Below are 11,006 nucleotides of genomic sequence, written 5' to 3'. Positions count from 1 at the left end.
ATCACAGGCCTGTACCATCACATAAAGAGAGAATAACTAAATTATGAAACATTCTACAGATCGAATTTCTGAACAGAAAGGGATTCAGACTCAAATTTAACAACACAAGTGTTAAAAACCATCACTACCAACAAAAAAGGTTAGGGCCATGTAGTCAGTGGTACTTATCTAAAGTCTCAGTGCTCCTGAGGCCAAGGCAAAAGGATCTTGAGTTTAAGACCAAACTGGAGTAGGTGATGGGATGATGTTAGGATGTCTGGGAAAACTAAAACTAAACTAAATTAAAATAAAAGTAAACACACACACACACATGCGCGCGAGCGCGCACGCACACACACACACACACACACACACACACACACGCACGCACGCATGAACGCACGCACGCACAGACACCAAAATGCCTCTGACGCCAGGCCATTGAAGTCGTGTGCAAAGCTCATGCAACGTCATAGAAGCCAACTAGGAAAACCCGCCATTTCCATCTAAGCCATCTAGGGGGGTAGCCTCGGGGCTCCGTGGCAGCGGTGTGAGGGCCTGCTCACCGGAAGATCTCACCGTAGCCATGAGCAGTAAAAGCTGCTTCAAGTGTGGACGCCCTGGTCACTGGGCCCGGGATTGTCCTAAAGGTGGAACTCGAGGGAGAATACCAAGAAGTCGTGGCAAAGGTCCTCAATGCAGCTCCACCAGCCAGTCCGACATCTGCTATCGCTGTGGCGAGACTGGTCATTACGCCAAGGACTGCGATCTTCTCCAGGACACCTGCTACAACTGCGGGAAAAGAGGTCACATCGCTAAAGACTGTACCCAGCCGAAACGAGAGAGGGAGCAGTGCTGTTACATCTGCAGCCGACCTGGTCATCTGGCTCGTGAGTGCGACCGGCAGGAAGAGCAAAAATGCTACAATTGCGGCGAACTTGGGCACATCCAAAAAGACTGCACCCAAATCAAGTGCTACAGATGTGGTGAGAATGGCCACATGGCGGTGAATTGCAGCAAGGCAAACGAAGTCAACTGCTACCGCTGTGGCGAGTCTGGACATTTAGCCCGGGAATGCCCCATTGAGGCTACCGCTTAGTATTCTCCCCTAGGCCCCTCTTCTTTACTACTTAGTTATGTTGTTTCTAAAATTTCCTTAATAAGCAGAAGGGTGATAGATGGAAGCTACCCATAAGCCACCATAATTACCATTTTAAAGTAGGAAAAGACATGGGGGAGGGGGGAACCCTTTAAAAATATTATCATCGATGTGCTGTTTTGTTCAGATAGGGCACAGTCATTTTGAATGGGAGACAGCTGGTGGACTCTTTGAGTATGTTTCGTTTTGACACACTTAATTAGGAATTGATAGTGAAAAAAAATCAGAGCAGGTTTGGAACATCGTGTTGGAATTTACGAACAAATAGTATGTCTGTGTGTTAGATGAAGGTAAACTGCCATGAAGCAAGAGAAAACCAACTAAACGGACGAGAAGAAAAACTGTACTCATTTGGAGGTGGGGGGGGGGGGTAGAATAGCTTGAGAACTAGCATTCCCTCAGAATTTGCTCTTTATTGCAAATAAAACTTCTTGAAAATATCTATGACTTTGACAAGTTTTTAAATTTAATTTTATTATATTGATAACTTTGAACAATTGCTCTTTGTAAGCTTTTTGGTCGTTTGCTTTTATTCTAAAGGGATTTTTGTGTGTGTGTGTGTGTGTGTGTTTTTAGTCAAGAGCTTAAGTATCCCAGGTTTGGCCCCCAAACATACACTTGTTCTTCCTTAGCTTCCAAGTGCTGAGATTATTGATGTGAGCCACCCCACCCAGCTTTGATCTTGTTTAGCTTTCAATTAATATTCAAAGACATCTTGGGCCAGTGAACTGGCTCAGCAGGTAAAGGTGCTTGCCACTTGATGGTGCAAACTTGACCACCTGATACACGCATAAAGAAGAAAGTAGAGAGCCGGTTCCACAAAGCTGTCTTCTTTAGACACACAAGGCACACAGGCATACACAGACAGACAGACAGACAGACAGACTGAAAGACACACACACAATGCTAATAATAAGAACTAAACATTTCCTTTTAATTTTTTTTGAGACAGAGTCTTTTTATGTAGCCCTGCCTATCTTGGATCTTGCTATGTAGACCAGGCTGGCCTTGAACTTAGTAATCCTCCTGCCTCTGCCTCCTAAGTTCTACGTTTGAAGGTATATGCCACCAAGCCCAGGAGGAACTAGAAATTGTAAAAAGACACCCCTTGCCAGGTAGTGGTGGCTCACGCCTTTAATCCCAATACTTGGGAGGAAGAGGCAGGTGAGTCTCAGTGAGTTTGAGGCCAGCCTGTTCTACAAAGCGAGTTCTAGGACAGCCAGAGTTGTTGCTCAGAGAAACCCTGTCTCAAAAAAAAAGACACCTCTTACCTTTCACGCAGTGTATAGCAGTGTATGTACAGATATAACCCAGAAAATATGTATAATATGTATGGGACATTTTGAAAAAGATAAAAGCAAAAGAAACATTTTATTTATCTATTTAATATAGTTTTAATGCATTTATTTATTCTATATGTAACAGGTGTTTTACCTGTGTGTATAGTTGTACCACATGCATAAGGTACCCATGGAAGCCAGAAAAGGACATCTGATCCCCTAGGATTAGAGTTTCAGACTGTGAGCTGCCATTGATGTGGGTGCTGAGAATTGAACATGGGTCCTCTAGAAAAGCAGCCAGTATTCCTAACCACCGATTCATCTCTCCAGCTCTTTTTTTTTTGATATTTCTTAAAATTTGAATTATGCAGATGGATGTGGTCCACAAGAGTGCCGGTGCCCTCAGAGGCCCTGGAGCGCCAATATAGATGGCTTTGACGTGCCCAACAAGGGTGATAGGGACTCCTTCGACAGTGGTTTTAACTGCGAAGTCATCTGTCCAGTTCCTCAGCAAAAACCTTTAAGAGCATATTATGGACTTGCAGAAATTGATAACGCAGTTTGGATTTACATATCTTTGCATATAAATGAAAATATAATCATTAAGAGGAAGTATAGTTTGAAGCTTCTGTAATATCAAAACTATTCTTCTGAAGGCAGTCTAATGAATCACAGCCAGTCAGGGTCACACGAGCCTACCCACTTTAAGTGTAACTTTTCCCTTACTTCTATGTCTTTTTAACGCATGCTTTTTTTTTTTTTTTTTTTTTTTTTTTTTTTTTTTTTTTTGGTTTTTCGAGATAGGGTTTCTCTGTGGCTTTGGAGCCTGTCCTGGAACTAGCTCTGTAGACCAGGCTGGTAACGCATGCTTTTCTTAACACTGTCTTATAGTGCCTTCATGCCCCATCCTCCATCTTGTAGCTGTTTGTCCTCTTGTCTGATCGGTCTCCATAGACAGCTTTAGCAGATCGGTTCCCCAAGTCACCCCTTTTCTCTCCTCCATTCACCAGGCGCCCACTAAGGTTTCCCAGCTTGCCTGCCCTGAGGTTTTGGTTGGCTCTTGTTGTTTGTTTCCCCTCTGATAAAATTATCTCTGTGCTTCCAAAAATATACTTCAGAAATCAAATACTACTTACAATTAGGAGTTCCTGAAAAACATACTTTCACAGACCTGAAAATGTAGAATTTGGGACTGGGAGTGTAGCTCAATGGTAGAGTTTTGCCTAGCCTGTTTGTGCAAGGTACTGGATTCCACCCCCAGTGTTACAAAACAAACAACAGCAACTACATGACCCAGAATGGAGAGTTAACTGTGACAAGACAAAGTGGAAGTTGCAATGGGAACTGATCAGAAAACAATAAAGGCAATATTTTATGTCAAACCTTAGCTAAGACTGAGTTTGTAATAGAAAGTAGTGAGCTTTTATAGCTTTTTGTTTCATAAACCCAAGTTCTCAGGAAAATGCAACTCATTTTTACAGTGGAAACCACAATTTTATCTTTTGTGAAACTCACAGAGACAAACATGATCACTCTCAACTGAAGGACCCTTTCGTCTCAACTGAGTATCATTCCACTTCTGTGGCTCTCTTGGCTTCTAGACTTGATTTTTGTCACTCTTCGTTGTCTCAATAAGATAAATTCAGGCACAGTGGCGTAGTCCTGCCCCTAAATAAGACAATCTCAGTCCATTCTGCCAAAACACATGAAACTCCTACATCACACTGATACAAACGCCTTTAGATGTCTCACTTGGAATGACTGTATCTAAAAAGGTGGAAACATTATTCTGCTTCTCTCATCGTTCTCCCAAGTATGGAATCAAACCCAGGGTCTAGACATACAGGATATTATCACTGAACTTTCTGCCCAGCCCTGAATTCTGCATTTGCATCCCTCCAAATCATCTGGAATTTCCTCCTTCTCTCTGCCTGTCTCTCTCTAAACAAACAAACAAATAAATAAATACTCATCAATGGCTGTGGCATACACAAACTCAAAGCAGCTGTGGTTGCCTGTACAAGACCAAGCCAATCAAAATTCCATCATGGGAAGAGTGGCTGTTGACAGTTGATTAGTTGATTAACTGTTGAGGGATGGAGAGTCTCAAAGTTGAACAGGAAAAACAGATCTTGCCTTTTATTAAGGCATATTCAATATTTGAGTCTTTATTTCTTCACTTAGGTAATTTCTTCTACTCAGAGGAAGCACACCTTATTTTGGCTCATTAGTATTCCTATGCCAGAAAACAGAGAAGCAGCTTCCCAAACAAGCTTTTTCACCTGCACATTGTTTTGCAGTGTTTGTGAATTAGATGCCAACATTTACAAAGTGGAGAGCCTAGGATGTAGCTCTATGGAGGGTAGAGAGCTTGCTTAGCATTCTTGAGGCCCTGGGTTTAATCCCTAGAACTGGGGGAAGGAGGGTATTGTGGTGCAGGCCTGTAATCTCCATGCTTTGGAGGCAGAATCAAGACTAGGAATTTAAAACCAAACTGGGCTACATAGTGAGCTGTAGGTCAGTCTGGGCTACATGAGACCCTACCGTAAACAATGAAACAAACAAACAAAAGAAAGTAGGCCATTTCTCATAAAATACTTATTTTTAGTCAGTCTCTCAGGGAAAAAGGTAAAGATGAGAAACTACAAACACACATTCCTCTGGAGAAGCATGAAGATGCAAATGTGGAGTGCTGTACTTTTACAAATTCACAGGATCCTTTAGCAATCCCTATCCCTACGACTCACAAGAGTCGCAGGCAAAATTTAAAAGAGTTTTTTACCTATTAAGCAATGTTTTATTGTTTTAAATCTTCATACATGGATACAATGTATTCTGATCATGTCCATCCCCCAGGACCCTCCAGTCTCCCTCCAAATTTATGTCTTCTTTATATTTTCATTATTAAAAACCACCTGTATTAGGTAAATGCCAACCATACATGAATGGATGTAGGACCATTCACTAGGGCTCAGGCAGCCTACCAACAGCCACAAGCCCAAAGAAAAATGACTCTCCATCCTCAACAGTTAATCAACTAATCAACTGTCAACAGCTATTTCCCTACGGGTGGGTTCTCAACAGTCACTCTTCCCATGGTGGAATTTTGATTGGCTTGGTCTTGTGCAGGCGATGACAGCTGCCTTGAGTTTATGTATGCCACAGCCATTGATGAGTATTATACATTTATTGTTTGGAGAGAGAGAGAGAGAGAGAGAGAGAGAGAGAGAGAGAGAGAGAGAGAATGAATGCCACAACTCTCCTGTGGAAGGCAGAAAATCTTGTAGGTGTTGGTTCTTCTACTTACCTTGCCTGTCTGTCCTGGGGATCAAACTCAGGTCATCAATCTTGGTGGCATCTTTACCTGCAGAACCATCCGGTCACACTCTTCCTATCTTCTTTACATATTTACATAAAGTAGCTTGGACACATTGTATATTATCATCACAGTAATGGATGAAAACACAGGCTGGAGGTTTGTCTTTGTAGACATACATGCTATTCTTTTTGGGGTTAATTCGAAGGCCTCGCTTTTCGATGGTGTTGAGTATGAAACCCAAGGCCTCACACAAGTTAGAATGTACTTGCAGAGTTTTAAGGACCCTCTATTTTCACAGTAGAAGTCATTGTGTTTAGCAACTGCAGATTTAAAAGGTTAAACACAAAACAACTAACAATTTTTAAAAAAATGAAAGCAGTTTTTCCCCGTCAACACTTCTCGAATCCATCCAAAACTGGGGTGGCATGGGTCAGGGGGCAGGCTATAACAATGAGACTAGAAAAAGACTAAAACAAGACATCAGCATTAATTTCTAAAGCAAAAGTGAATTAATTGCCTGGGTGACACCAACTCTTGTAATCATTAGCACTTGAGGCAGGAGGATGGTTTGCCATCCGGTTCTGGGCTATGTGACAGACATCACCCCCAACTCCTGCTCAACCAATAAACAAAACAGTGAATTACCTTGAGCCCAGTGCAGGGAAGAAACAGGATATGCAGCTGCTGCTCTGAGCTTAGGCCAGTTTGCAAGTGTGGACCCCAGTAGGGAAGCAGAGCCTCAAAAAAGCAGGTGATGGAGGGGCCCGCGCCAAGAAGGCTGGAGAGCTCGCTTTGAAGTCTGGGGATTGTTTCTTAAATAACCAGGGCACTTGCCTGGGTAACTCTCCCTAAGCCTTTATCCATGGACGTCCCGCTGTAGAGCCCTGGCCACCCCCTTGGGGACAAGGGGCCCATCTCCAGTCTTGTCGATCAGTTGCTCCCTCTCCCTGGAATTCTTGTGTCCATTCTAAACTTCTAAACTGAATTTGTGTGCTTAGGAGGTTCAGGAAAGCAGCCACTGGAGAAACAGAGCACACACACACACACACACACACACACACACACACACACTGGCCAGGCACAGGACCAAGTGTTGGCTCTGACATGTGAATTCTGGGGATACAAATGAGACAGTCTCCTAAGGGGCCCTTTATTTTTTATTGCTGCCACTCTCCCAGTGTGTGTATAGCAGGCAAGGGTCTCCTGTCCCACTCTAGAGACGTCTTCCTGTGACAAGTATGTACCTGCACACAGGAAAATCTGGTGGTTTGGGGAAAGAAAGCAGTGGTGTGGAGATAAGAAGGCCCTACGGTCTGTCTTGTCAGGGAGAACGCAAAGCCGGTGGACCGTGGACTGCAGGCCGCACAGGGAATTTCCAGCTCCTACTCTGGTCTGTAAAAACCTGGAGGTGGGCTTCTTTGACTCCCCATTCTTGTCTTGGGTCTAGGTGCTACTAGAGCCCCATTGGACACTAGGGATTTAGACCAAACCTTCCTGAGGCTGGGAGGAAGCCACAGAAGAGAGTAGGAGATAGATAAGGTGGAACTACACTCATGGCTCCTTTGGGGTTTCCTTCATCTGTTTTCCCCACCCAAATTTGAACATTAATTTGACCACCTCTGAGGGAGTGATTTCTTCCTAATCTGTCGCTTTCGTTGGTTAATTAATAAAGAAACTGCCTAGGCCCATTTGATAGGCCAACCCTTAGGTGGGTGGAGTAAACAGAACAGAATGCTGGGAGAAAGAAGCTGAGTCAGAGAGTCACCATGGTTCTCCCACTCCAGACAGATGCAGGTTAAGATCTTTCCTGGTAAGCGCACCTCATGGTGCTACATAGATTATTAAAAATGGGTTAAGAGGCTAAAACTAATGTGCCAGGCAATGTTAAAAGAATACAGTTTCCGTGTAATTATTTCGGGCATAAGCTAGGCATGTGGGCGGTCTGGTGCTAGGGACACAGCTCCGCTGCTCCTATTTCAACAGTTTTATACTTTCAGTATGATTCTAGGTCATCTAGACTTAGGAGAAAACCACTCAGCATGTATACATTTTCTAAACGTTTATTCATAAGCTTTAGTTCTAGTAGAACAAATAATTAAAAACACCTTGTGCAAAATAGCACTAAATTCCTCACCTGGATATCTCTGCCTCCCAGCCCTCCACCCCACCTCCACCCCCACCCCCACCCCCGCCTCCCAATCTGCTTGCTTTCATTTTGGTCAGTCTCTTGCTTAAGGAAGCACAGGGGCAGTCAATCATTCAAAGCCTGTTTAAAAAGTGGTAAATACCTAACCTACTCATTTCCTTTCAAGGCACAAAGGTCATAGCTGAGATACCATACTATCAGATCCTCCGAAAGGCATGCCCTCAAAGTGTCCAGTCATTGTCCTAAACCTGCAATTGCCTTGGATTCCAGGAAAAGCACAGATCACCCTATGATAAAATCACTCCCTAAGCCGAAGCAATCATTCCATGGAAATTATATTGTCCCTCAAGTGTTAAGGAGACAAGGACTTCTTTCTCCATGGCTCCCTGGCAGAACCAGAACTAGTGTAGTGATCAGCCAGGCCACAATGTGACCAAACCACAAAGGACCCCATGTTTAATTTCTGTCTTGCCAAAATGGCTATTTTAATTAAAATCCTGCCCTGCTTTTTCACCATTATTTTGGTTTGTTTTCTTTGCACAAGTGATTGGATCTGACTTGTTAGAAACCCTCAAGCCAGCTTTTGTCCTAGGACAGTGTCACCATCACAGCCAGGGCAAGCTATTTCAAATTTCAGTCCCTCTCATATTCTTTTTTTTTTTTTTTAAATATTTTTATGGTTGATTTAACTTTATTTCATGTGCATTGGTGTGAAGTGTCAGATCTTAGAGTTACAGACAGTTGTGAGCTGCCATGTGGGTGCTGGGAATTGAACCCGGGTCCTCTGGAAGAGCAGTCAGTGCTCTTAACCACTGAGCCATCTCTCCAGCCCCCTCTCACATTCTTTTGTTAATTTCTTTCCAAGATTTTCCGAACTATCTAGGTGGCAGAGGTGGATTTTTTTTTTGGCTTAATACACATGGCACATCAAGACATATGTTGAGTGGAACATGAGTCCTTGTTGAATAAACATGAAATGTTTTCCAATTCCTAACCATCAGGAGTAGCTGAATCCACTGAATTCAAATTATTATAAAGATTTATATTCAAAGAGATGTACTCAAAAGAGACTAGAAAATTTAAAATTCTTGCCAAAGATTTCTTATGTCCTTTTAAAATGTGAAATGAGATTGATCAGTATTTATTTATTTGTTATTTATCTATTTGTTTACTTATTTATTTCTAAATAACTTTGTCTAACTTTGTGCCACACAGTCATCTGGAAAACCCATGTAGCCTAGGCTGGCCTGCAACTCAGAAGCAACGCTTCTTCCTCTGTCTCATCTTTATGTTTAGTTCTGTGGATGGTTAAACCCAGGACCTCACACAGGCTAGGTAAGTTCTCCTTCTGCTCTTTCCATCACTTACATTTACAGTTCAATTGGACCATTTCTGGGGAGTTCGAAGAAGAAATCAGTCTACATTTTGTATGTATTTGTTTTTTGTTTTGTTTTGTTCTCTTTGCTGAGGGTCTCATGTACCCCAAGATGGCCTGGAACTGGAAACATAGCTGAGCCTGGCCTTAAACTCCTGATTCTCCTGCTTCTGTCTTCTAATCGCTAGAATAACAGGTATATGCTACCGTGCCCAGCTTCCTTCCATATATTTCAATCATTTATAGGTTATTTCTAATAACTAGCACAATATAAATTATGTGTAAATGATTGTTTCACCATATTATTTAGGGACAGTTACAGTTTTTTAAAAGTGTCCCTGATCAATCCAAATGCAATTTTTCTTGAAGTGTTTTCAATTTACTTGAGTCTCTAGATGTAGAGACTAAGAATGCAGAAGGCCGATTGGAAGCATTTATGAGATGATGTGAATTTCCCTCTGGTTCTCTCCCCCATCCAAACTAAAATCCTAGTCTAATCCTGAGAAAAGCACCAATTCTAACAGACATCCTAGAGCACTGGTTCTCTCTCTGTGAGCTGTAACTCCTTTGACAAACCTCTATCTCCAAAAATATTTACATTATGATTCATAACAGTAGCAGAACTACAGTTATAAAGTGAAATAATTTTATGGTGTGGGGGTCACCACAACATGGGGAACTGTTAAAGGGCTATAGCATTAGAAAGGCTGAGAACCACTGTCATAGAAATTACCTGACCAGAACACTTCTAAACTGTCAAGGCCATCCAAAATAAGAGAAGCCTCCAAACTCTCCCAGCCAAGAGCAGCCTAAAAAGGCATGGCAACTAAATGTATTGTAATAGTTGGGTATGGTCGTTCATGTCCATCAACTCAGCACTTGGGAGACTGGTACAGGAGTATTGCTGGGAGTTGGAGGCCAGACGGGGTTTTCCAGGCCCTCCCTGGGTCCAAGAGTGAGAACCTAGTTCCAAAACCAAGCTATATAAACAAACAAATAAATAAATGAAACCATATATTCCTAAGGGCAGAAAAGGTCTGGCCTGGTGGCTCATGACTTTAATCCCAGCACTCTGGAGGCCAGAGGTAGGTGAATCTCTGTTAGTTTGAGGAGGCCAGCCTACAGAGAGAGTTCCAGGATCCAGGACAGCCAAGGCTACATAGAGAGACCCTGTCTCAGAAAAGAAAAAAAAAAAGAAAGAAAGAGAAAAGAAAAGGAAAAGAACAATAGATAAAAAACCAAGACAATGTAAATGAACATAAATATTGGGTTCATTAGTTGAGACAAGTGTACCACAGCAGTAGAACTAGATAATAATAATAGAAAGAGCAAACAAATGGATGGTAAAACTTCCTATTCCATCTCTCAACTGTTTTGTAAATCTAAAATGTATGGCTAGTGGAGCACACCTGTAATTGCAGCACTTGTGTTTCAGGGTCAGAGGTCAGACTGAGCTTTACAGCAGGACCCGGTCTCAAAGAGGCAACCAAACAGTGAAACGTAGTCACAAAATAGATCTGATGGTGTAGCTCAGTGGGAGAGCATGTTGAGAATCAGGTCCTAGCTTCGGTTTCAAGGACAATAAGGAAATTGATTTAAATAAATAAATAAGTGTTGATTCAACTGGTGAGTGCTGAGGTTTGTAACCAGTCCATGACTCCCACATGCTAAACAAGTGATTTATCACTGATCTACGCTCACAGGTCCCCTTAATTTGTTTTTTTTTTTAGGTGATATCTCTCTAAATT

General features: G+C 42.3%; 1 protein-coding gene across 1 annotated transcript; it reads left to right on the top strand.

Moving 5' to 3' along the window:
* The first annotated feature begins 565 nt into the window (after positions 1-565).
* On the top strand, positions 566-1,078 carry Zcchc13 (zinc finger CCHC-type containing 13). The gene has a single exon (XM_075958358.1). The coding sequence runs from the start codon at positions 566-568 to the stop codon at positions 1,076-1,078; it is 513 nt and encodes a 170-aa protein (XP_075814473.1).
* Positions 1,079-11,006: the final 9,928 nt, after the last annotated feature.

Source organism: Microtus pennsylvanicus, chromosome X, assembly GCF_037038515.1.
Source record: "Microtus pennsylvanicus isolate mMicPen1 chromosome X, mMicPen1.hap1, whole genome shotgun sequence".
Taxonomy (NCBI): domain Eukaryota; kingdom Metazoa; phylum Chordata; class Mammalia; order Rodentia; family Cricetidae; genus Microtus; species Microtus pennsylvanicus.
This window is presented reverse-complemented; position numbering and strand designations above follow the sequence as displayed.

Excerpts from the sequence above, each read along its gene's own strand:
- Zcchc13 (XM_075958358.1), top strand. The coding sequence starts at position 566 with ATGAGCAGTAAAAGCTGCTTCAAGTGTGGACGCCCTGGTCACTGGGCC.